The sequence below is a fragment of the Meleagris gallopavo genome, chromosome 16 (assembly GCF_905368555.1).
Source record: "Meleagris gallopavo chromosome 16, MGAL_WU_HG_1.1, whole genome shotgun sequence".
NCBI lineage: Eukaryota > Metazoa > Chordata > Aves > Galliformes > Phasianidae > Meleagris > Meleagris gallopavo.
This window is the reverse complement of record NC_139419.1, coordinates 5,959,405-5,985,965: the sequence shown is the minus strand read 5'-3', so window position 1 is coordinate 5,985,965 and position 26,561 is coordinate 5,959,405. Positions and strand designations below refer to the sequence as shown.

The following is a 26,561-nucleotide window of genomic DNA, read 5'->3' as shown; positions in this document are numbered from 1 at the left end:
AGACTCCCCAGCTTGCAAACCTCCCCCCAAACTCTGACCCCATCCTGTGATGGATGTATCAATGAGACAGACCATATAACTTTTCCTGCCCCAATTTACCTTCCCTGAAATGTGTATAACCTTACCTAACCTAACTTACCTTTCTTTTTTGCAAGTAGGAAGCAGCAGTTTTAGTCAAGAGCAGCCAGAGCGAGGGCAGGACTGTTCTGCAATGGAAGCACTAAGCCATAGAGCAGTGATTGGTTTGATGCCAATGAAATCACAGTTCTCAAGTGTGGATATGTATTTAGTAGTGTTTCCTTGTTTGCATTTTTAGTGAGATAAGGAGAGGAGAATTTTCGCAGAGGCTTAATTCAGTTGTGGAGGAGTCTTCCTTTGTGTGCCAAGTCCCAGTAAGTCAGATCTATATAGGAGGGTAAAATAAGAGCTGGGTGCAAGCAATGACTGTATCATAGCACTGCCTTTGTGGTCTTGAAGCTGCTTGTGTCTTAGATTTCTATTAGTATCTATGTATGATGGACATGGATAAAAAGAATTAATTTAGTTTTGCTGTTACAGTTGCATGTCTCCATATCCTCTCTTTGTACCTGCATCGTGTTGTCCCTGCTGGATCCTGACAGTTTTCTTTTTCATGAGGCAACTAACGCAAGAACAGAAAACGTCAATTATTTGAAAGATACCTCCTCACTTCCAGTTGCCTCTTTGCCCTTCTGTACTATCACAGCAGTTTGATTTTCTTTGCTGGCAGCATGTGTTTGCTTTCAGCCTTCAGTATGCCTTTTACAATTTGTATGCCATCTGCAACATTTATTTATTTATTTATTTATTTTTTACTGCCCCTTTTGGTTTCTCTTCAGCAAACTTTATTTTGTACTCTGTTGTTCCTGTTCTTAAACCTCTCCTTCTGATTCTGGGGCACACAGTAGGGCTGTGTGACCCCTGTGAGTTTTGGTAGCCCATGCAGGCTTGCAGATGAGCTCAGCGCTGGTCTGACATTACTAGAAAGCCTGACCACATCTTGTACAAACTCATGGTTAAATGTTCTTGTTGGTAGTGGTCTCCCATGCAGTTTGCTTGCTCTTGGGCCTATGTTTGGATGGGAAGTTTGTCTGGGGTGTGAGCATGTATCCGCTGGCCTGGCTCTGCTTCCCCAGAGTGCTCTGTCTATCTAGTGGGATTTCTGACTTTTCTGAGACAGTCTGAAGCCCCTGTAGTTCTGCATGAAAGCTACAGGGAAATGCAGTGACTGGGCTGAGCAGGGCGTGTGGTCTGCGTGGCAGAGATGGGATCGGGAGAGATTTACTGCCTGCTGCCACACCTGGCTTAACACGGCAGGAACACATCGACGACCAATTGTACAATTTAGTGTTGCTGAATAACACTTGAGCTGCCCTCTATGGCTCTGTCAGGCCGGGAGAGTAGAGGGTTGTGAATGCACTGACTCATTTTCCCATGGCACAAACGACGTCTTAGGCCTGGCCCACTTCTACCCACCCTCTGCAGGTTTCATTGACTGCCCTCCTTCCATGACCCTTCAGTGTGAGTGTTAAGAAATCATGATGCAAAACTAGTCTTCATTCCCCACTTGCTATTGCAGGGAAATTTATGCATTTGAGGAGGAGGTGACATAAAGACATTGGATTATTTGCAGCTTCAGGAGAGGGATGCTTGCAGGGAGGGAGGAATGCAAGAAGAAAGAGAGGCAGAGAGAGGTCTCAGTAATGGCATTGAACTAGAAGACACTGTTTTTACAGGTGAGCTCTAAAATCCCCCTCACATGCCAATGCAGGCTGCAGGCACTTCTGTCAGCAGGGCTGTATCCACTAGTACCACGGGACAGGGGATGACCGAAATCTCTTTCAGTTTTGTGCTTCTCAAATGAGATGGGATCTCAAGCTGTTTCGTACCAACAGGGAATTTTATCAGCATTTGTGTTGCATGCTCTGTGTTCCCATTAGTTTGTGACTGAGGGGCTGCAAAATGAGAGAAGTTCATCAAAGGTGGGGAGAACAGGGCTTATGAAGGGGAAATTGTGGAAATGAAGTTAGTGACAGGGAGACCTCTGCTTCTGGAGAGGTGGTAGCTGAGGGCGTGTTGGACTCCATCCCCTGAAAGACTTGTCTACCAGGTGTGGGCTGCAAATATCTCATTCTGGCTTAGTCATAGCTGCTACCTGAATTGCTTCATGTTGCTAAGATAATAGGAATGAAGCACCTGCACCATGTTTTTTCTGGTTAGCATGAGGGTTATTACCAAATTATGGCATAAAATCTACTTTTCTAGATTGCTGTCACTTTGTGAGAGGCTGTGATGTTCTCCTGTCTGACCATCCATCTGCAAATCTTACCCTCATCTCGAAGCTGTGCTGCCACCATGTATGGTTAATTCTCCTGTGATGATGTGGCTGTGTCCCCAGGCTGGGTCACGCTGACATGTAGAAAGTGCAGGAAAACCAGCAGGAGGCTAAACTGCTGCCTCCTGCACCCAGTGCTATGAAGTGGTCAGTCTGAATGTGGCATCACATCCCAAAAATCATCTAGCCAGAAGCCTATTTCAGGAAGCTGTAGCTGTAGCTGTATCTTACTTGAGCAGATACAAAGCCATAAATCAGCTCCAGCCTTATTTGTTGTAATAATCAGAATTTTGCCAAATACTTGATGCTTCTGCTCAGCCACTTTGTGAACAGAGCTAAGAAAAATAACAGTTTGTTTACAGATGGAAGTTCCTCCTTGCCTTCATGAACTCTGGCTTCTCTCCGCCTTGGGGGGGGTTGCTTGGCACACTCTTTAGGTACGCATGATTACCTGATCAACACAAGCAGAAAATCCTGACACTCTGCATTGCCCCCCTCCTCTAGTTTCCTCATCAGTGGCTGAGGCTCACTGTTGATTTTTCTGCTTTTCAGATCCATCCTGTTCTTCCGTTTCACCTTCGGATACCCTCCGTGAGAAGCAGCAGATCTGGCTGCAGATGCAGAGTCATGTTGTGCCATGTTGCTGCTTTCTTCATCGACTCTTTTCTGGATCTGCAGTTCTTCCAGCAGCATGATCAGGGCTAGCCAGTAACACGGGCTTTCCCGACCTTCCTTTGTGAGCTGCCTGCTTGCAGCGTTGACTTTTTGAAAGGCATAAGACACCAAAAGCTATGGTATTTGAAGCCTGATTGAAGGATCTTCCATCTGTCTCAGGGAGACTTCATTTGGATTTCCTGGAAAAACAGCTTCTTGCTTTGAACTTTGATTATTTACAAAATGATACATTTCAAGTTTACATAGAAATGGATAGTTTAGATGGAAGCTGATAAGAGTTGCTTTCATGTGTGGCATCCTACGGACTCCTAGGTCAGAGAAACAACAAGTATGAATCAGTAATCTTGTACAAGTTTCGAAGTACCTGATAAACATATTAAGTGTGCTAAGAAAACTGGGAGTGGGGAGGGAGCCGGTTTTGGGTATGTGGTGGTGCTGTGAGTCAACAGCAGCTTTTCTCTGCATTGCCACAAACACAGGAGTTGTAGGTGGGTGTGATGGGACAAGCCTGAGCCTGGGACTTAAATGGCTTATGGGAACCTTGTCTTGAAAAAACATCAATAAAGTGACCAAAGACAGATTTTCAAATTTGAGTATGCAGAATTACTTGGTTGCACCCAAGGAAATTGAGAGAGTTATTGTGGACAATTTCTTATTGGCTTGAGAACTCAGATCTGAAGGTCAGAGAAAAGAAGTCTGAACCAAATGGAAGGCAGTTTAACATCCCTCTCTTGTTAATATCTGCAGCTGGTCTCTCTTTTAGTCTTGCAGATTGTGCTTGCTAAGTTCTCCTTGCTGAAGTGCTTGTAGGCCTACAGTTAGTTGGGGAGAACACTGCTGATGCACAGTTCTGGGGAGATTGTGAGAATCCATTCCATGTGTTTTTCAGCCTAAGGAGCAGAACAAATCCATCAAGTCATTCTTCATCTCCTGCAGCATGCAGTTACTGCACACAGAGCCCTTATAACCAAATGCAAGCTCTTAACTGCAAAAAGTAAACAATGTTTTAATTAGAGCAGCTTGGCAGGACTGGAAAGTCCGTAAAGTTATGTTCTAGGAATTGTGCAGATTTATTGAGAGAAAGGCTATTTCTGGTGATAGGGAGATAGTGATCTCAGGGATTACAGTTCTGAAGCTGTATAACTGTTGCATCCCATGAATGGCAAACGAGTCAAGTTTGGAGCACGGGGGGACTGCATTTATTCACTGCTCTCGTCCTGCTCATTCCACGCAGACAGTCTTTGAGATCAGTGTTTCCAGTGGTATCCAAGGGAATGCCAAGCACTAATGAAAAACCACACTTTTATTTGCACTGTTAAACGTTTGCATCTTTAAGGACTCACAGGTGTGTCCGGTGCTCCAAATCCCTCCTGTAATTTCAGATGTAATTTTGAGAAGCCAGAGACACACCCTGGTTTGCTCAGTGAAAAGCAGCCCTCTACGATCAGGGAGCTGCACAGTGAGGACCCAGTGACTGGTGGCTGGGAGGTGATTGCCACATTTAACCATCCGAGCAGGTTGTGCGAGCTGCTGTCCTCCTCTGCAGAGCGGAGCCCACCAGCTTCGGAGCATCGATAGCAGTGAGTCTAGCTTCACTAACTCTGAATTCTCCTTACTTGATCAGGCTGAGCATACCCTCAAGTAGCTTCACGTGCTTGGGATCCAGTTTCAGATACATGAATGAATGCTATTTAACTTTCCTACCCAGGTTTTTTTGTTTGTTTGTTTGTTTGTTTCAATTAAGTATTATTTATTTCTGCTTTTTTTCTTGGCTGAAATAAGGTGATTCCTTGTGGGCACCGACACTCTGAAGACCACTGCAGAAATGCCACCTTTGCAGCTTGGCTTCCTCCTTGTGCTCAGTGAGTATTGCCGCGTGGGAAAGGGTGTCCTGGAAGCTGTGGTTGGAGTAGCCCTCAAAAGGGAAGATTGTACTGAAATACCACCGGATGCTACTTTGGTGGTTGTTTGCAGTCCTCAGCCTTTGGTTCATTACTGAATGAACTGGTTTATTACTGAATCCTTGAGCCAAAATATATTAATTTCTGAAGTGAGCAGAGCGGAAGGACAGAAGTGGAATTAATTCTCCTCCTGTCGTTACGGAGCTGTTTGCTCATGGCTCCTTCTGTTGGAATGTGCAGAAGGCACTTATTTACAAAATAGCCTTACCTGGTTCTGTTTGTATTCCCCTGCTTCCCATCCTCCTGCTTTTTGGTGCTGAGGGATTCTGAAGCAGCCTTTGTTATTTCCCAAAGTGTCAGCACTTTGTTCTCTCTTCCTTGTCAGATTTGGGATCACCTTTGTAATGAGTGTCAGTGATGATAAAACATGGACTTGTAACATTACAGACAAGCTAATGAGATGCCAGCTGGGGAGCAGCTACATAAAGAGGCTGTTATTTTCTCTGCAGTGGGTTTGGTTATCAGTATTAAGGAAGAAAAACAAATAAACAGATTGCTTTTTTTCTTTATTTCATTAATTACGCAGTTGTTGCTGTTCAAAACTGATCAGTGTATTGTGGAAACTGATGAAAATCTGATCTTCCAATTTTATGTTGATATCCTATACAAGGAGTGAAGTTCGTCCAGCAAAATTGCATAGGTTTCTTGGAAGAGTTAATGTCTCTTAATGCAATGGTGAGATGAGGCATCTTTTATCACAGAACAAGGATGGTTGTGATAGTGAGTTGAGCTTCTCCTACAGGATCAGAGAGGCCCCCAACTTCCTCCTTTTCCACGTTGGTCTCTGAACGCTGCTCTTCCAGTTCAATGGGATTATTTTCATGCTTAAAGATAAATGTGTGTAAGGACTTACCAAGACTGGGGCCAAAGGGCTTGGCTGTGTATTTCCAAGGTCCAAACCTGAGATGAAGAGGAAGTTGTTATTATGGATAGAAACAGTCTTGGCTTTGTCTATAAGCAGGGAAGCATGGCCTTTGGCTCTCGACTCGTGGTTGTGGTCCTGGTAACTCTTTCAGGACTTTGTCTAAGAGTAAAGCTAATGTGTGGTAGGGTTAGAGGAAAGCACTCGTTTGGCCAGCTATGGGTATCATTTCTTTGCCTGTTGGTTAGTGACAGTTCTCCATTAATTAAATGATTAAAAATGGTGTAACGGCTAGTAATCCAAAGAGCTGTTATACTGATTAGGGACTCCTTTCATCCATCCCTACAAGCTATTCTACATCTGGACACACCATGAGAAAACACACCAACAAAACCAACTCTGCCTCAGTTATGCCTGTCAGCCTGCGAGCATCACCTCAGGTGCCTCAAATCATTGAATCATTGTCTTCTTCTCCCTGCCTCTCATTTCATGTTGCATTTATTCGTTCTGCCCTGTCACATGGGATTTCCCCATCTTTCCCCTCCTTTTTTTTTTTTCTGTGCTTTTGAGATGCTGAGCTTGGCAGATTTCTTGTTCTTTACAATAGTAATGACAGGGAGAATTGAGTCTGTGTATGCTGTTTTGGTTTCCTAAGCTTGCATTTCACCATATTTCCAACTTCCTGGTATCGGCTGGGGAAAAGCAAGTTGACATTAAGAAGAGTGCAAAAGTTAAGAAACAAAGTGTAGAGCAGTGGAGAACTTGCACTAACCTGCCAAGAGCCAGCGGTGACAGACTGATGTCATTTAGTAAATCCCTGCCAAGCTCTCAGACAAGGCTGAAGTGATGATTGATATGGTAGCACGGCCTGCATTGTATACAGTTCTGCAGCATAGGATGGTTTTAATCCATTCAAGGATTTAGCTGGAGATGTGTGAAATGCAATACAGGCTTGGCTTCAATTGACATTTCAATGTGGATGCTGTAAGTAGCAGGAAGAAGCTGCAAAGCTGGAAGCATCATGGATGTGTAAGCATGGTGGGTCAGGCCTCCTGGGCTGATCGCTTACCTTGATCTTGTCATGGCACTTGAGAGATATTGAACAAAGTAGTCCTGGAGAGAAGGAGCATTCCAGGAGTGTTTTCTGCCCCTTTCCCTCCCCTTTCTTCTTTGGGAGGAAAAAGACATTGAGTAGATAGAGGAGTACCTCATGCCTGCCTGCCAGACAGCTGTCACAAAGTCAGAACGAGGGGAAGGTCTGACAGTTGGTTCTGTGAAATGCTGTGTCACGAATGATGTAGAGAGATGACTGATGCTTGGGATCTGCTAAGCCAGATGGGGATTGTGAGAATGAACCTCTGTCCTGAGTGTGCTGCTAAAATCACATCACATTGTCTTCCAGGTTGGCTAGGAGCTGACGCAGCTCCTGCTGGGACATATCTGGTAAGACAAACGCTGAGTTTGAAATATGTCTTTGCTTGCAAAATATGTCTGGGTTAATGGTCAGTGTGATTCCTCCTGGTAGCAGTGCAGTGATGATGCCACAAACCAATGTCTGTGCGTTATGATGTGGGCTAACTGTCCTTCCTGTCCCTGTGATGGGTGTAGTGGGTGGGTATGGCTTCTCCAGGTCTTTGCAGTGCACACATGTCACCAGGCAGTGCAAGGAGGGTGACACCCACTGACCACGCTCAAATCCTGGGAGTAGTCCATCCCATTGCTTCTAATGCCTGAGTGACTTTCTGGCTCTTTGGAGTACAGAGCCAATACTGATCTCAATTTTGCAGATGGCAATTCCCAAGCATAGCAGGGGAGGAGATCTGTGTGTAGATATTTGTGTGTTTCAAGCCAAATTCAAGTATAAATTGGTTGTATGTACATGCTTCTCTGTATGAAACGATCACAAATAACACTGTACCACCATTGTAACTGCAGAATATGATTCTCTCTTTTCTCTCATTCTCTTTACTCAGTGCTCCAGCCCCGCTCTCAATGGTGAGTTTCTTACCAAGTAATTTCCCTAAGATTCAAATGTGGTTCTGTATACGTATTCCTGTCACAGTTCCTTTCTCTCTCTCTTTTTTGGGAAAACAGAAACTGCTGTGTGTGCTTCAGTGAGAAGGTATGTAGGCCATCAGTAAATGACCTTGGTGACGTTCCCCTTGGAAGTGCACTTCTGTTGCTTTGGGTGGCAGGCAGCCTCTGAAACCAGAGGTAGCACCTCTCTCCCTGCAGAGGTCCAGGGATGCTTGTGGGCAGGGAGGGTTTTGCTCTGGTTTTGCTCTGTTGAATAGTGAAGAGAAAATGGGACTCTGTGTCTGTGCAAGACAAAGAAGAGCAGTGTAAATCCCTGGTGTGTCAGACAGCCAGCCTGTCACGGGCAGGATTTACTGCTCTAAGGATCCTTGTGTTGGTGCTGAGCCTGGCTTAGCTGGTGATGGGGGCTAGGATGAAAATGATGCTTCAAGCCTTGCACTCATTTGATTTCCACCTAAAGGTAAACAGTTTACAAGTACCTTCTTCCTGTGCCAGCAAATAATTCTTATCATTTGAGTTGTTTGTTGCCCTTCTGTATTTGTTACTTGGGCTGTGCGAGCATCCTTTGGAAAAAGAAGAAAGATCAGAATCACTGCCTATCAGATTGTCAATCTCTATTCCTGGTGTCCCACCCACAGTCTCCCAGACAGATTTATTTGCTACCTGAGCTCCTCTGCAGTGAGCAACCTGAGCAGGGATGATTCTTTGAGCTTGGCCCAGAGGATCAGTAAGAGCTGCACCTTGAACACAACGCTCGGAAGAATAAAGGGAAAAGGTGCTCCCTCATCCCTGACAACAGAGGAACTGCAGGTAATCTGCCCAGCCCTGTGACTCAGTTCTTCATTCAACTAGACAATGTTTTTGATGATTGAGGGTTCAGCTCTCATGCCTCCTCCCGTGTGCAGTCCTAGAACCCATCTTACTGTTTTTTTTGTGTTGTCTGGCTCATGCTTTATGATAGCCAAAGTCTCAGTGGTAGAAGTCCACGAACAGGCTTAATCACACAAATTTGAGGCAGAAGATCCAGCCATTTAAGACATCCAAAGGCTGTAGAATCCAACAGGCACACATCATTAGTCTTCTGACTTTCTTTTCTGAATTTGTGGGATTTTTACAGGTTGTCTCTTCTTTGGTGAGGAATGTTGAGCATTTCACTCCTGCGGTGCTGCGGGTGTTGGGCCAGATAGCTGTTGGGCTGTCTGTATCTGACATTGAAAATAAGATCAGTGGGGAAGACCTGGAAGCATCGATTCCTATCCTGGGTAAAGTTCGTGGCTGGAACGCTGACCAGTCCAGTGCTATTATCAACAAACTGCTCAACTCTGGCTATCAGGTATAAAAGATGAAATCCACCAACGCACCTTAGACCTGGCATAGCTAGTTGCAAGCAAGTGCTGTTTAGCCTTTCATGTACTCATGCCTGCACGTATTGTCTTTCAGATTTCTTCTGGACAGAGCCTGGCAAAGCTAGGGAGCTTGGTGACTGGCCTCAACAGCAGCTTGCTTCGAAGCCTGCCTCCAGAAGTGATCTTGGAAGCCATTAAGTTGCCTGAGTTTGTTCAGCAAATAGCAGCCCTGCCCTCTCCTCTGAAAAGGATATTTGTGGAAAAGGTAAAATTGTTTTTTCTCTCTATGGATGTCATAAATTAGCAAAGCTCCAGTGACTCACAACTAAGAACACTGGTTACCTGGGGCCAGGCACTGACACATACCTGTGCACACGGACAAGATTCCCTCTGGGCTGTTCATCATTGCTAACCAGAGCATGCAACAGGACAGGCATTCCCAATCCCCATCACTGTGCCAGTGTGGATGTCCTTGGCTGCCAGCCAGCATGCTCTGATGAGCCTCTTAGGGCCTGGGGCAGAAGAGACAGTTTTCTGGAGGATGCACATGGAAACTACTCACCACTGACATGATAAGAAGCTGCCAAGAAAATGTTACTGCCATTGTTTGAAATAAGAATGTGTGAGAAGTGAGGGCTCATCTTAGAAAAAGCCCCTTTTAGGGTAGATTAATCCTCTAGCAATGCACTGTGTCATTTCCCCTATGTGACTGTAGGACGTGAACATCTTTCCTCACTTTTCCTGGCCATGATTTTAACCTTCAAGTTGTATGTGCAGCATTTGAGTTTGTTATTATTCATCTTACCTTCTACAAGAAAACTGCTGAACTGGTGTTCAGCACCACAGGCTCTGCACATAGCATATGTTGGGGCAGTGGGATGGTCAGGGCTCTGGGTGATGCGTGAGGGAAATAACAGCTCCTTCACCACAGGATTGCTCTGCAGGTTACCTTCGAGAGTTGAGGTAGTGCTTGGGTTGGCAGGGAGGAGTGTTCCTCCTTTCTGGCCTGTTAAAGATTTTTAGAGCATCAAGCCAAGAGCTGGGAAACTGATAGAAACAGAACCATTCCCTTTCGTCGGGCCTTGGGTATTAGTTTCATGCTAGTCTGGTGTATATGTCGAAATATACATATGGGAAATAATTTGTAACGTTAGATTTTTTACAAGTATGTATTTAGTTTTGTTATTGGTTTTTTTTTTTTCCAGATTTCCTCCAGTGTAAGCAACCCAGCTGACCTGGTTAAACTTATCCCTGGTGCTCTGGCCAGTTACATTCCAAAATCATTGCTTATTTTTGAGGATGAGAAGCTCAGCGTTGAGGATCTCAACAGTAAAATGTGGACCCGAGAACAGGTAACATTCTAGCAGCTTGTATTGCCCTCACTGTCACTCTTGGACACTGCAGAGCTATGAGTCCACTCTTAAAGTCTACCTGAAAATACAAGTGAATGATGTGGAAGAGCATGGTTAACTACTGATGATGTGGCTTTGCTCCACAGGCTGCCATGTTTTTCAGAGATGTGATAAAGACAGAGCCTGACTTCAGCAGGTAGCGTTTTTCTGCTCTCCTTGTGTTCTCCATGTTTGCTTGGCTTGTGTTATCCCTGTTTCTTTTGTCATGCATGACTGATCTTTTTTAATCTATAACAAGAGACCATGCAGACAACAAGCGTGTAGTGCCAACGTGTACCATGGTGTCAGCTGCAAGATGCACTTGTGAGCCAGACTTGCTTTCTAAAGCAATACTGCTGGCTCAGACTGCAGTTGGGAACCTTGCTTCTTGGCAAAGCATTTCTAATGACGTGTCAGTCTTATGTAGTGCTACTCCAAGAATTACATTTAGTGAGACTGACGTGTCTTTTGTCAGTTCTTGTATCTGAGATGAAAAATGATAAAAGCCTTGACACGTACCTGGAAGAACAATAGATCTGACATGTCATGCTGCTTTCACAGTGTCAGTTTTTCCATATAGAAAAACTTCTTCCTGTGCTCTCCCAGGTCATGAGACTGCTGTGATGAGGATCTGTACAAGTCTGTTTCAGTTTTGATGTGTGTCATATACAGAAAGCACATCTGATTTTGTACTTCAGTACAGCAGTATTGCTTGGGGCGGAGAATTTGTCCCTGCAGTTCTACTTCCAGCACAATCTCTAGATTGTATTTGTGAAGCAGTGATGGCTTCTTGATCTCCCACAGAAGTCATGACTAGCAATGTTGTATGGTTGAAGTTTGGAGAGGGTTAAGCTTTGAGGTGTGAGAAGGTTTATGCTTATACACAGGGGGTCATCACTGACTTTTCTTCTGAAATCCTTGCCCCTCTGGTCTGCTTTTTTTGTAAACATTCAGGCTTTCCCAGTCAGTCCTTCAAGGCTACACATGTGCAGTTGCCAATGAAATGAAACCAGAGAGAGTTCAGGAGCTGGCCAAAGTCATGAAGAGGAAGAATGTCAAGCTAGGAGCAGACCAGGTCAGTTCCTTTATTCCCAAATGCTGTTTGGTATTGCAGTGGAGATACTAATTAGGATTGTTTAGCAAGAACAAAAGATCTTCAGCTTAAAGGACTGGAACAAATGTAACTGCTCCTGGGTCTCAGGTGCACAGTTTTGAATTTTTCCAAAGGTTTTTCAGGGCTGATTTATCCCTTTTTCTTCCTTTCTTTGAAGCAGAGTAAAATCTTTTTTTTTTTTTTTCTTTTTTTTTTCTTCTTTTTTTCCCCTATCGTTTTATGCTGTTTTCCTTTTCTGCTACAAACTCTGGTGTGCTTTCAGCTGAGTTGCTTAGCGAAGATGGTGATGCTGCATGGGATTCCCAAGGACTTGGATAGCTATCCTAAAGACCTGTTGCTATTTTTAAGGTAAATGTGCTATCGTTTTTCATGTTGTTGCTTTAGTCCTGAATGAGAAGAAGAGGCATGACTTTATAAGTCAGCTAGTAAGGACTAATTCATGTTTGACATATATTTCTGATTTGTTCAGGCATTCTTACAGAAAAAAAAAATTGCAGAAAGCTTTTGAAAGAGCTTTGATGCCTTTCAGATTTAACTGTCCATTATATTAGTAAAACAGTATGAAGCTCTTTTTAGTTATTTCTGTCTTGATGTGAAACTACTATGGGCTTTCAGTACTTTTTAACCTTTTTGAGGGTGATTTTCTTTTACAGTGTCAGGTGAAACAGACAGTAGAGTAGATTTCTTTGTTCTGGTAGCTTATCCATTGTGGTTCTGTATCCAAATCCTGAATCATTTTAAACTGAGTCTTACAAAGGAGCCCTTAAAGTGAAACTGAGTTCTTGAAAAATGTGGACTGCGGTCTTTAGGAAGAACAACTGCATAGACTGTGGGTATGGAAAACATTATTATATTAAACAGAGTGTGTGTTGAACAGCCTTGAACCTGACCGTCTGTTTCATTCAGTGGAACTCACAGAGTATTTGTCTTCCTAGTCCTTCAGACTACGCAGCAACAGGGAGCTGTAAGCAGTACTTTGCTAATGTTGGGAAAGCAAGTCTTGATCTTCTGCAAAGAGAGTCGTCAGAGCGCAAACAGCTGCTGCTGGAAGCTTTAGCGTGCTTGGTATGTGGGCAGGGGACAACTCTGCTCAAGGCCGGGGAGAGTTTGGGGATGTCAGCTGTCAGAAGGAGCAAAAATGCTCTTGTACAGTGGTATCCAGTTCTACTTAATCTCTCTGTCTTGTGTTACTTCAGAAAATTCCAGGCACACGAGTAAACAAGGAAAATGCAAAGATTCTGGGTCATCTGGTCTGTGACCTGGGTGAAGAATACATTAGAAGTTCTGCTGGGACTTTGTTGAAGGAGTTAAGCCAGTGTGAATCTTTCCTGCCTGATCAAGAAGAGGCTATTAGGAGTGTGATCAGCAGTGGCAACACTACATTTGGGTATGGATTTTTGCTGATGCTCAGAAGAAAAAAAAATTCTTGTCCTGTTGAGACCTAAGTGAACTGCAGCTGACCAACTTGATCATACGCTTGAATAATTCATTGCTTTTGAATTTCACACAGTTTCACTTGAATGTCTTTCAACGCATAAGTTTGGCTGGAATTCTACTGAAAAATACAGACGTTTCTGTCTCACCTGCTGTAGTTGCCTTTTCTCTGCTCTGTTTTTCACTATCCAGACTTCTCTGAGGTGGTGCTGATGAACATAAAAGAGCTCTAGATGTTCATCAGATTCTGGCTTCCAGAAAACATTCTGCTTCTACCTCTCAAACTGCCAGATGCTTGATAAATCCCTGGCTATACCTAAGAGATGTTTTCCAGAAAGGCAGAATATTTTTCCTTCCTGTGTCAAATGCTCTAAGATCTTGGCACTGAATTGGCAATTGGTTTTCACACTTAAAAAAACAAACAAACAAACAAACAAACAAAAAAACAACTGGAATAAAGTTTTCTGTGATAGAAAGTGATTGAGAAGTTTTCTTAATTTACTATGTTACATGGACATAATAGACATAATGCTGGCATCTTTTATGTTTTTTTCCTTTCTTTTTGGAAACTGATCCCCATCAATTTCTGTCTGCAGGCCTCCTCAATTGTGGTCAGCATCTACCTTGAATGAGCTCACAGGGTTGATTCCTGTACTGGATCACAGCATCTGGCAGAAGGTCCCCAAGGTGGGTTACTTGAGTTTAGGTGTTTAGAAATCTGCCTTTGACTGACCAAGGAAAGGTCTCCAGAAGTCTTCTGCCCATAGTATTTCAGCAATTAAGTTTCTGTGTGAGTAGCAACCTAACGCATTGATGATACGCTTAATGCTGCAGAATCTCCCTGATGGAATATTTTCTTTGCAGAATGTTCTAACTTTTTGGCTGAAGAATTTTGCACGTGATTCACGTCTGTCAAGAGCACAGCTGGCCACCATTGTTGAAGAACTCTTGCCTTCTAGGCAGAAGCGTGATGTTGGTATGGGAGCTTTCTCTGATCCATAATGGCAACATTCCTCTTGTATCAGGATTGATCTTAGTGCTTGTGGGCCTTCTTGCATATGTCTGAGTGTTAAGCTGTGAAACGCTTGGTAGTGGATTGCCCAGGAGAAGGGTGGAACAAGACTGCATACTTGTCTGTCTCCAGAGATGGAGCACTCAAAGCTTGAAGGAAAAGGATTTAATGCTGGGCAGTAGTGTTAGTGTATTTAATACTTCCTTCAACAGGTTGCCCAGATGACCTGAGGATAACAGAGAGAGTTCTTAATGATGATACGATGCCTATTTACTATTTACCTGAGGTGCTGCGTGCTTGCCTGAAGAACGTCTCTCTAAAGAATTACTTCCCTCAGATCCTGAACTACCCTTTCAGTAATGAGCAATTGGCTGTGCTGAAGGAGAAGCTGGATGAGGTAACGTCAGGCTGATGAATGCCAAATTATCTACTGATGAGATTGCTCAGGGACTTGTTCAGTTGAGTTTCAGCATCTCCAAGGACTGAAACTCCACCATCTCTCTGTGTTCCTCTTCCAATGTTTGACCACTTTTACTGTGAAAATATATTTTAATACATAATCAGAATTTTCATTGCATCTTGGCCCTTATCCTTTCGCTGTGCATCTCTGAGAAGAGTGTGGTTCCATCCTCCCTTTAGTCTCCCAGAAGGTAAAGAAAGTAATAAAATCCTCTTCTAGCCTTCTCTTGTTCAGATTGAAAAATCCTATTCCCTCAGCCCCACTACCCCACTTTCTATGTTGTGCCTCCAGCCCTTCAGCCAGCATGGACTGCTGCTAGACTTTTACAAAGTATTATATCAGGGAACCCAACACTGTTTGTAGTACTTAGATGAGGTCTCGCAAAAGCCAAATAGAGGGGAATAATCACTTGCCTTGACCTGCAGACTGTGCTGCTGCTTGGGTAGCCCAGTGTTTGCTTAGCCTTCACCACTGCAAGGCATTCTGCTGCTCCAGGTCCTCACTGAATCAATTCACATTGCTGCAGGCTTCCTTCCCTCGCTGGAGCCTGCTTCCTCAGCTTTCATGCAAAAAAATGACAGATGCATACATTTGTCTCACTGGCTTTTGTTTTCATTCCTTGCAGAGACCTTTATGGCTTTTCCACATTAATCTTGCAGAGAACACAGGCACGACAACAAGTGTTCATAGCAATTCCAACTGTCTTTCCACAGACATATCCTGATGGATATCCTGACAGTCTGCTCCCCAGACTGGGCCACCTTGCTTCTTTAATCACCGTGAAGGATGTTAGCAAATGGAAGATAACTTCAGCTGACACGCTGGCTTCCTTGCTAGAGCTTGACCTCCAAAATGAACAGGTAGGGATTTGGGTTTGCTTTCCTGCCCAGGTTTGCTTCCTGGTTTGGGAGCTGCTGGTTTAGAACCAGCTTAGTGGCTTCTTAAGATAATTGGCCCATCCTTGAGGTCCAAACAAGTAGATTTAAAATGATTTGGTTTTAGTTTTGTAATTATCACATTTGATTTTCTTTTAAAGATGAAAACCATGAATGAAGCTAACTTTTGAAAAAATTGTGTTTCTAGGCTGCTGCTGTGATCAGTCGATACGTTGCCTTGGGAAATCCCTTGAATGCCACTGCACTGAATGCAATTAATACAAAATACTTGTGCACTCTGAATGCGACCTTGCTGAAAATGATAGACCCCAACAGCCTGAAGTGAGTCAACATTGCAATGCTCTCAGTTTCTTTAGAAGCACATTCCCATCAGCAAGGGCAGTTCACTTTCTCTCCATGCAGTAAAAGGAATTCTAGGGAGCAACTTAGTGCATGTTCTCTGCCCAGGCTTAAAAGCCTGTTGCTCTCCACTCTGGCAGGAAGGGCTCAGATCTGCAATCAGATTCTTTTTACTGCACCTCAGGTGATAACAAGTATGGTCTGCATGCATGCTTTTATCTGGAGGCAAAACAGTTGATTCTGAAGGACTGCTAAATAAAATTAATTACATAACTATATCCTTGCAAACACAAACTTAGCATTGCACCATCACAGCCATTGTAACTGAGAAAACACATCATTTTGAGCAGGCAACTGAGACATTATTTTCTTCATTGAGATTCTCTCCATGCGTCATCTGTCTAATGGGAAGAATTTGGGATTTATTCAAGTTGAAAATAATAAAAACTTTTATTTTCCTAAATCATCATCATTATCTTTTTTCTTTTTCTTTTTCTTTTTTTTTTTTTTTTGCAGACTGGCATCCCTGAATCCTTCAGCCTGTTCACAGCTTACAAAGGACATCCTGTATGCTAAAGCAAAACGTGCTTTCTCAGACCAACATTATTTAAGTTCCTACTATATGCTTATTGAGCCTTACCTAGGTATGTAAAATAACAGTCTGTTACAGGGAAAGAGGAACAAATACTGTCTTAAGATCTGGAAATCTTCAAAGCTAAGCTGTTAGAAGTTCTGGAAGGTTAGCATCTTTTTCCAACTTGTAGATGACATATTCTTGGAAGAGTCTGACTTAAAATTCCCTTAACTGACTGTCCAACTATCACAGGAATATTCAGACTTGGGGTTTCTGGGATGGGTAAGATCTGCTAAGTGCCTTGGAAATCCAGCTGCCAATGCTTAGTGCTTATCTCACAGGCATCTCCCGTGTCACAAAACATGGATTTTCCCTGTTAACCCAAGAATTTATTCACAGCCTCAGTGAACCTCTTCTTACCTATTCCACCTGGCCATTGATGCAGATTGGTTTGATGGCCAACATCATAAAACCCTGCAGCTAAAGGAGCATTTGGAACTCACCCTGTTAGCAGTCCAGGCCTAATAAATTTAGAAGATATTGTTTATGCTCCAACCTATACACATACACAACACTGCTCATTTGTGTGATGGCATTGAGTAAAACTTTCTCTTTTTGGTCATAGGAGGTGCTCCTGGTGAGGATCTCAGAGCTCTGAGCAAGGACAATGTGAACATGAATGTTGGTACATTGGTGAATTTGAGAAGAGACGCTTTGATGGTAAGCTGAATGCTGACATTGTTCGCCTCCTTGTGTTTCTGCCATACGAGGTGGTTGTTGCTGGTCATGTTGTCCATTGTTGGAAATCAAGAGTTGCTCCATCAAATTCACAGTATGGCTGACTAATGGAAAGTGGAAAACCAACCTGAAATTTCCCTAGAAGTTTAATTTGGAGTTATCCATGGATGCTTACCCAGTCTTACTGGGGAATTTCTTTAGAACAAGCTCTCATAGTAGCAGGAGGTTTCCACTAGGCTACAGTGCAAACCTAACAGGAGTGTTAGCAGTAATATTATCACTTTTGGAAGAAAGCTTTGTGACCTGAACAGGGATTGGGGACCCTACATGGGTCAAGGAGACATGTCATGACAAGACAACAGAAATTGGTTTTGAGGAATCATTGTGTTTATTCCCCAAACCTAAGGTAAGATTTGTTCCAACTGAAACCGCTCACTACAAGTTTGTTGTTCTGAAAGCTTCTGCTAACAGAAACCTCATCAGATCCTTGACTAGAGGGGGTATGGTCATTCCTGCATTTACATCTGTAAGTCGTGTTTGATTTCTCCTAGAGCCTGACACCTGCTGAGGTTAAGGACTTGCTGGGGATAAATCTTCCTGATCTGTCAAATTGGCGGAACATGTCTCCCATCAAGGAATGGGCCCGAAGACAGAAGCAAACAGAACTGGATAAACTGAGTGTTGGGCTCATAGGAGGAACACAAGAAGGCTATATAAACATCGTCACGCCGAAGTTTCAGCGTATGTAGTGTGTTAGGGCTTCTGATTGTTGTGCTTTAAATATTTATTTTTTGGGTTACAGTAAGGAGAATAATTGCCTTGTGGAAGGGAGGTAATTTTGGTCGCCTGTAAAGAGAACTGAGCGCACCAAGCTCTCAGCCATGCTTGTGCCAACGCCTTAGAGAGTCCTGCTATCTGCTCATGTGTCTGAGAGAGGAGAGACTGTTGGTCTGGGCTATTGCAGATCTCTTTCACTGGCATTTGCCACTGCCTATCCACACAGCCCCCTTAAAATGCATGGAGTAGTGCTCACCTGCACCCTTCACTTCCCAGCATGGACAGGCAGCAAATCCAGTTCTGCAGAGGAACCTTAAGCCTTGCAGCAATTTCTAAGTCCAAGATGAGGAACAGTCCAGTAATCTCTCTGAAAGCATCCACGTTAGCTGAGCATCTCAACTGAATGAGCAGTTCCACAGCACCCTGCTGTACTGTGTGTCGGATTTGGGCTTTGACTTGATGATTTGATTAGGGATGGCTGGGTACTGATTAGAGAGCCCTAGTCAAAAAGCCAGAGATCTTCCCTGGATGTGGCACAACAGGATCTTTTCCCCATGGAAGAATGGTTCAGTTGTTGATTTCTTTGTACTGATGCCCCCTTTTTCCTCTAGCACCATCCTCAGCCCCTCCTGGTACCAAGGCCATGATGCTCCACCTCCTGCCTGCTCTGCTTCTCAGTTTCCTGATGATGTCAATCTTGTCTTGAAACTCTTCCCTTGGATACAGCACGATGAGGTGGACCAGTGTGTGACCTGCTCAGAGCCTGCTGGGGACTGCCAGGCCAGGAACGAGGGGTGCTCACTGCAAGCAGGCAGCTGCTGTGTGGCTCTGTGCTCGTTGCTAGGTACTTTTCTTTTTCAAATCAGTAGAAAAAAATTAGCGTTCTGTTGGAACTGAAGCTTTCAGACAATTCAGAGCAGGGTCTCTTTTTGCCTTTTGTACAAACCAAGCCAAGGTAATGTGCATCCCTTTTACTGCAACGCAACAGCTTTCAATATTTTACTGTGCAACCGTGGTGGGTTTAGGGATGAGCAAATCTGCTGTTCTGCATGTTACTGATTGCATTTCTCAGAACCTGATCTCTTGGCGCTGCCAGGCCCTCTGAGTGGGAGTAAAGCTTTCCAGCTGGTTCTAAAAAAATTGTGGAGCTAAGTAAAAATGCCAGAAGCAAAATGGGAGCTGCTGTTGTCTTCATTCACTGCCTGCACTGCAGTGGCTGTGGGTACTAGATCAAATTAAATGGCTAGCAACCTCAGACATGCCTGCTCGTTTTCTTTGGTGTTGACTACTCCAACCTAAGAGCTGAAGCTGTTCCCAGTTTCCTTGTGAGAACAGCTTTGTATAGGACTTTCAACATATTTTTTTGCTTCTTTGGGATTTCTGTCCAAGAAAAGTCTTAATGTGAGAAGAAGATAGAAGGAAGTCAGGGCAAAGGAAGGGGAATCTATCAAGATTTGTTAGTCAGAAAAACTCCAAAGCACTAAATGTATCCAAGAACATGCTTGATTAAGAAAAAAATAGTTGATTGTTTTATTATATATAATTTCAACAGTAATCAAGACAAACTACCTTCAATTTGTCTTCCTAACTAGGCTTAGTGTAGTTTGAACTAATGTTGATGACAATTCTCTTAAGGTCATGAAGCAAATTAAATGCAATTTAGTGGATTTCAGGCTGAGTTTTCAGGCTGTGTTTCTGGGCCGTGTTCCACCTCTCTTGCAGGGGCCATCAATTTGAGTCCCTGAGATTTCCCACTGTTTTTTAGCTGTGGGACTGCTTAGAAGCAAAACAACATCCAGTGTGAATAAAGCTGGTAGAACTGTGCCCACTGTCAGCATTAAAGTAGTGCTGGATCAGCCGATATTAACTGATAATTGTATAGAGCAGCTAGCTAGTGAAGTATCTGCTGGGCTGCTTTGGGATGGAAAATCATCTGTCCTCATTTCACTTTCCAGATTCAAAACAAAATGAGCTTTCCTTGCTGGAATCAAAAGGACAAACTCTTCTCCTTCCCCGGGTTTCTGCTTTTCAGGCAGAAATTTGCCAGCATCGTTTTGCAGGATGATGAATGTGGGAGGAGGGATTCGGGAGCGCAGTGCTGGAGGTGCAGTGTCAGAGAAGCCCTTGCAGCAGTGATATTCCCATGGCTGTGGTCAGTATGTGGAGTAAGCATGAGGACACCCTTGATCCTGAGCCTAGAGAGCAGAGATGAGAAAGGATTGAGTTATCCACACAAACAGCCATGTGTGCAGTTGGGGCAGGAGAGGCACTGCACTGCATCCTGTCTACAAAAATCACCTTGTATCACAGTCAGGAGAACTGAGTCTGCGCTTATTTTTGCTAGTGCAGAAGTAAACCTGAGTCAGTAAAGGTATGAGTGTAGCTCTGTTGGGATACAGGACTACAGACTTTAGGGATATGGAACTCTGAAGTCCTTGCTTTGTGAAAAACAGAGCAGTGCACTGACATTGATGGGTTTACTCCAGCTTTTTTGCAGAGTGGATGAGAGCTGCTGTGCACTCAAAGTGTGATGAGGCACCCTAAGCAATACCTTGTAACAGTTGCAGGATCTGAAGGCAAGCATGCTGCAAAACAGCTGCTGTCAGGCCCTGTGCAGGTACAGTGCTACCTGATATGCTGTAACGACCTGGGGTTTCTTGTGGATAGCAGCATGCCACTATTGAATGTAGCTAGGAAAAAGGCACATCAGCTGCTGCTTGTTGGTGAAGACTTTTGCTCCCATGTTGGCCCCTAAGCCTTTCCCAGTTCCCAACACACAAATCTTACCAGGTTCAGGTTGCAGATTGATGTATCCATCAGGTGGGGGTCTTGGTGTCTCTGGCACATCTACTGGTGCTTTCTTGGTGATCTCTCTGCTGGAGGTGGTGGAAGAGGGGCTGAGAGGTGCTGGAGGAACACCAGTCTTGCAAATGATTGCTGTAGTCTTGCTCGTTGAGGAGCTGATACTTTGGGTGGAGGCAGTGATGTTGGGAAGTGGGGTGGTGGACTTGGGGGAGAGGGGATTAATTTCTGTGGCTGTGATGGCTGCAGGCACAGAGGTGGGCTTTGGGACAAGGGCACAGGGGGAGCTTGGGGTGGTGGTGTTACAGGGGGCAGGAGCTGGGCCAGTGGTACCTCCCAGTGCTGGGGACACCGGTGAGGTCCCTGTGCCGCGGATGGTGCCTGTGGGGTTGGGAACATCAGTGCTGGTGGTGGCACTGTGTGTGACGGCTGGGGGTGGGACAGAGCTGGCCTTGGGGCTGACAGCAGTGAGGATGGTGGTGAGGAGGGTGGCAGCAGGGGACTTGGAGGTGGTGGGCTGGTGGATGAAGCATGGGGTGATGGAGCTAGGGGCTGGGGTGGAGGTGATGGTGGTGACAGCAGTGCTGGGCTGGGCGGTGTATGGGAAGGTTGGGCTTGCAGTGCTTGGGGTGGGGGCCTCGGGGCTGGTGTTTGGATTAGTGGGGTGGCTGCTGGTGGTTACAGGGGTGGGGGCAGCAGTGAGGGGGGGAGGGGTGGTTGTGGGGGGAGGCTCCTGCATCCCCCCTTGCAGGCCGATTCCCAGGATTTGGTCCAGTTCCTGTTGGGACTGTTTCTTGACCCAGCACATCACAGCTGTCTGATTCTCAGCTCCCTTCAGCTGTTGGATGTTTGCCCCCAGCAAATTTTTGACATCCAGAACGCTGAGTTTCTGCAATGCATGTATGACAGCTTTGGTCAGGCTCATAGCTGGCGCTGCCTGAAAATGCTTTTCTAAAGGGAATGCAGAGTTATTACTAACTTAAGAAAGAAAATTTTAAAAGGTTAGAAGTAGAGATTTGATGATCTGATGATACTGAAGCCTTGAACCCACGGCTCAGCCCTCAATTTAGAATGATAGAATGGCATGGGTTGCAAGGGACCACAATGATCACCTAGTTCCAACCCCCCCGCCATGGGAATAACACCAGCACACAGCACAGCAGGAACATACCTGCAGTTCATTGGGATTTAGGGCAAGAAAGGTGTCAATGTCCATGTCGACGCCATTTTCAGCCAAGTCCTTCAGGTCTTCTGCTGGAGCTCCACCTTGAAGAAAGCACCCAGGGCACCTGAACTCATGCAAACACTTACAACACTGAAAGAAAGGCTTTGGTGACTGCTGGATGGTTCTTGACCATGGCCAGCCTTCCAGCCAAGGAAGACATCTACAGAAAATGAAGGCTGAAGCACCTACCCAGGTATGGCCGCATCTGGAAGTAATACACCTTGGTGCCAGCCTGGCTGGCAAAGGCCTGCTGGGCTTTGCTGTAGAATTGGTCCTTTTTGTTTTGAGAGCAGGAGGAAATGTCCAGTTCTCCAGCGCTCCTGAGGGAAGGGAGGTTTGGAGGTCAGAGCAGGGGGTGCCACCCAAAGCCTTTCCAATGGCCAAGGGGATGTGTGATTTATCCCCCACCCATGTCACTGGTGGCTCAGAGTGGGACATGACCATTGCAGAGCCAGGTGGACCTCCTATCCCCTGCTCTCTTCCCATGACCCCAGGCATCTTGCAGGATGGATGAGCATCCCGATAGAGTGCTTTACCCAATTGCTTCTGGAGGTATTTTCTCAATCTGCTCCTCGTTCAGGTCACACAGGAAAATCCCACCAATTTGCTGAAGTAAGGGCCCTGTTAGGTTGCCCCCCAACTCCAGGAACCTTGCGATCAGCTGCTGCTTCTGGAAAACACAGTTCAAGCATTGTGTGCTTAGAGAAGAGGAAAATGTATTTGGCAGAAAGGCACTACAAAACCCCTGTGCCTTGGGCTCCAGGAGATGGGTGGCTGAGCTCCCACAGGAGCCGGGCATGGACAAGAGTGCAGAGCAGCCCTAGTTTGGGCTCTCCTGCATCTGTCCCTGTGCCCCTCGGGTACCTGGGCGCTGCTCCATTTGCCATCTGAGGGGTTGAGCAGGGCGCAGAGTGTGTCCGCTGAGGTCACCTGCCACTGGCTGAGCTCTTGCACTGTGTAGAGGCGGGACAGCGGCCCCAACCTCCGGAGCTGGGCATCTGGCATCCCCGTGGGGTACACCTGCACTCAGCAAAGAGGGGTGGGGAAGGCAGGGATGCTCGTGGTGTCTATATTAAAATAAGAATTGGCTTCCACGTCCCAAGTAGTTGCACCGCTGCTCGTGCCCTGTTTCACCCCTTACCTCCTGTAGCCTTTTTTTCAGCACCCAGAGATACTCGGTGGTGAGTGGCTGCTCCAGCACATGCTCTAGGTCTGTTTGCAGAACGCTGTCGCTCAGGCAGAGGTAGAACTGCTCGGGGCTGTCATAGTCGATGACCAGGATGCTCTCAGAGAGCACACGGGTGGTGATGGGCTCCTGCATGCAGCCTGCAGGCGGGGAGGGTGCATTTGGGGCTGGCATCTCTTGGTCTGCGCTTCGCTTCGGCCGGGGGTGTGATGCTGCTGCCATGGCTGTCAGCAAGGTCAGGGACTGCTGCCGCTGCTCCCATCCCTGAGTGCTGTAGGTGGCTGCGATGCTCCTGGCAAATGCCTCCCGTGCTGCCTGCCAGGGAGGGCAGAAGAATCTGGGGTCCTCAGGATGCTGGGTCCCGTGTCTGTGGGCTGGTCCGACATATGGGCCATTTAGGGTTGGCTCACCTTATCCACCAAGCTCAGCGTGGTCTGGTTCAAAGCCAGCGCAAGTGGCCCCAAATGTTGCAGAGTCTCCAAATCCCAGCCTGAAGGATGTCTGCAAAAAGCACAGCTCAGCATCCTAAAGGGAACACCTCCCCTCCTGCCCACCGCTGGGCTCCTTACCCATACACTGTACTGCCCTTGAGGAGCACAGCATTGACAGCATCCCGCTGGGCACCCGTCAGCATGGGGCAGAGTTTCAGGTGCTCCAGGATGCTGGGGTGCAAAGCAGTGATGGTGCCTGGCTCCATGGTGCACACCAGCACCCCGAGGCTGTGACAAAGGAGATGGATGACAAAGAGATGGGTGACAAAGGAAGCATGACAGAACGCAGGCACGAACGTGCCCTAGGGCAGTGGCAATACCCTGGGCTTAGAGCAAGACAGAAGCCAGTGGAGCCCAGATTTGGAGCCCAGAATCTCCCACTGTATCTGTGCCAGCCCCATAAAAAGAGAATTTTTATTTTGTTTGTGCTACAACAAAAGAAGATAAGGCTGAAACGCAACCTGGCACCAGAACTGGCTGTGCTAGGTTCTAAATCTTCCCCAGCCCAGTGCCAGTCACAGAAGTCATGATGATCATGGGAAGAAACACAATGCCCAAAGCAAATAACACCTCTGCACCCTGTGCTGGGGTTGACACTCACTCAGCATATGGCTCCGTGGCAGCAGCAAGGACGGCACTGAGGAGGAGAGCGGCCTGGGGGGAATTATGGAATTGTAGAATCATTCTGGTTGGAAAAGACCTCTTGCATCCCAAGCCCAAACCCAACTATCCCACCAACCCACATCCCTCAGTGCCACTTCTCCATGGTTCTGGAGGGTTGGTGACCCCACCACTTCCCTGGGCAGTAGTGCCAGTGCCCAACTGCTCTGTCAGAGATGAAATTGTCCCTGACATGCAGTGGAGGAGAGCAGGTGGACATCAGCCCCAAAATCTGCTTAAAGCCCTGTTGGTTTGGAGCCATTTATTAATGCTCGGTGACTCACCAGTGCTGCCTGCATGAGGGCAACAGGAAATCCTGCAACAAAACGAAATGTGTTGTAAAAAGTTCAGCACTGTGCATACAGAGGCTGTGCTGGAGCAGCTCCAGCTGGGGAAGTTTTCTTTGTCAATTGAATAACTTTTGGTAAATGCTGGTGAATGCTGTGTGAAGAGAGTGGAGTCCTTAACCACCCTGCAGCCCAACCTGGACACCATGGGGATGAGCTTAGAGGGAGAGCAGCGATGCCCCAGAGCTGGGAGAAGTGTGTGTGCCCATTCCCAGCACAGTGCCAGCTGTGGGCTGGGAACAGGTCTGGGGGTAGAAGGACTCACGGAGGGCAGAGGCTGCCCACACCATGCTGCCTGTGCTGGGAGTCCTGGTGCTGGGTGCCTCTGTGCGCTGCTGGAGCTGGAGCTGAGCCTGGTGCTGCCTGCCCACACAGGGTGCTGAGTCCTGCAGAGCAGAGGACAGGCTTCACTCCATGCCCACATGGGCTCTGTGATGAGTTCTCTCGCACTGGGACCCCTCAGATGCACACCAATAGAATGGTGAGCAGTTCCACCAAGGGTGCACCCCCTGCACCCCAACCCCACCGCTATAGACCCCCCCTAGAAAATAAATCCTTGCTCCAAAACCCAGATCAGCACCATGCAGAACAATTGGAGTCATTGCAAATCATTTCCCCACTAAATCCCATCCCATTCCACCATCTCACCCAATTCTGGCCACCCTCTGCCCAGGGCTTTGTCACCTACCTGCACCTGCAGCCACCTGCAGCCGGGGATGAGCAGAGGGAGTGAAGCAGCACAGCCCTTATCTATGTGGGGTGGGGATGGGGCTGCAGGATGGGCTGTGACGGAAGCAGTTTCTCAACTCTGTTTTGTAAAGTCTCTCTCTCTCTTTTTTTTTTTTAATGTAAAGGGTCACTTTGAACTTGGAGGCCAGAGAATGACAGCTGCTGGTTCTGCAGCTCCTCGTGGAGACAAAGTGCCCCCCAGGCAGTGAGACCCTTTGAGTTACCTGGGAATGCGTCTCATGGGTGGTCTGTTTCCTTCCTTATGGTTTTGTGAGCGCCCGTTGTGATACCATCCAACTCATAGTGGGAGAAAAAGGCTTTAAAAATAAGGAAGTGAGACCAAGGAGATGCAGCACAGATCCAGAGGGTGACAACGATGCTGGGAACCCAATGCGTGCTGTGTGCCTTGTGCTGAGCCCGGGCAGGAGAGAGCTGAGGGATAGCAATGTGGGAGCTCTGCCAGCACCTCACCCTTGTTTTGGGGGCCACTGAGGGATGGGAGCCACAGGTACCCTACTCAGAGCTCACACCCAGCACCAAAACTGCCTTATGGCCCATCAGGAAGTGGCACCTGGTGTTTTCTGGGGGTCCTTTGCATGTTGGTGGCAGTGAGATGGGGACGCTGCATGCCACCCAGCTTGGGGATGCTCCTGGGCAGCTGCTGTGTAACCCTAAAGCCTCACAGCCTGAAGGATGCACACAAACCCTTTGTTCTTTGTTTTTCCATCCGTGCCAACCTCAGCAATGGTGTTAAAGTGTCATTAAGAAATGGTGCTTGTCCCTACAACCACAGTGCAGGGCTGCACTGCTCCCACCCATCCTCATCAGAGAACTCTGAACTCTGCAGGAATTTGGAGGAACTTTTCCTCCACCTCTGCTGCTTTGTTTTGGAACAGTCCCAGCCGCTGGCGCTGTCACTGCCCTCTGGCTGACATCAAGGTATGGCTTTGGTGCTGTGCTGTCGGGAGGAGAAGGGCTGAGCCTCCCCAAGGCATGCACACAGAGGGGATGGAGTATTGGGTGACATATGAAGCCCCAACCCTCCCCCACTCCATGGCCTCAGGGACTTGGGAGCTCAACCAATGCCAATGTCAAGGGAAGTATGAACGGGTGGAATCGGGGTAATGGGGATGGAAAATGTCCCCAGGGCAG

General features: G+C 46.3%; 2 protein-coding genes across 3 annotated transcripts; one reads left to right on the top strand and one right to left on the bottom strand.

The window, feature by feature from the left end:
* The first annotated feature begins 287 nt into the window (after positions 1–287).
* Positions 288–19,224, top strand: LOC104913491 (mesothelin-like). Of its 2 annotated transcripts, none has more exons than XM_085237152.1 (25): positions 288–392; positions 2,906–3,340; positions 4,411–4,608; positions 4,811–4,890; positions 7,254–7,294; positions 7,825–7,846; positions 7,946–7,973; positions 8,527–8,698; positions 9,006–9,221; positions 9,329–9,499; positions 10,440–10,586; positions 10,733–10,782; positions 11,580–11,700; positions 12,002–12,087; positions 12,675–12,804; positions 12,936–13,126; positions 13,770–13,860; positions 14,038–14,149; positions 14,398–14,582; positions 15,359–15,505; positions 15,729–15,862; positions 16,397–16,524; positions 17,080–17,174; positions 17,744–17,933; positions 18,581–19,224. In XM_085237152.1, the coding sequence occupies exons 4-25, from the start codon at positions 4,854–4,856 to the stop codon at positions 18,673–18,675; spliced, it is 2,589 nt and encodes an 862-aa protein (XP_085093278.1). In that variant the 5' UTR covers positions 288–392; positions 2,906–3,340; positions 4,411–4,608; positions 4,811–4,853; the 3' UTR covers positions 18,676–19,224. The 2 variants fall into 2 exon arrangements, with proteins under 2 accessions (XP_085093278.1, XP_085093277.1); XM_085237151.1 differs by having other exon boundaries at positions 2,906–3,356.
* A 297-nt stretch (positions 19,225–19,521) lies between these two features.
* LOC104913401 (mesothelin-like protein) lies at positions 19,522–24,970 on the bottom strand. The gene is made up of 12 exons (XM_010719536.3): positions 24,946–24,970; positions 24,618–24,649; positions 24,275–24,327; positions 23,752–23,901; positions 23,593–23,683; positions 23,138–23,497; positions 22,861–23,016; positions 22,533–22,666; positions 22,186–22,316; positions 21,943–22,037; positions 20,757–21,660; positions 19,522–20,164 (listed from the first exon to the last, which is right to left on the bottom strand). The coding sequence occupies exons 1-12, from the start codon at positions 24,968–24,970 to the stop codon at positions 20,082–20,084; spliced, it is 2,214 nt and encodes a 737-aa protein (XP_010717838.2). The 3' UTR covers positions 19,522–20,081.
* Positions 24,971–26,561: the final 1,591 nt, after the last annotated feature.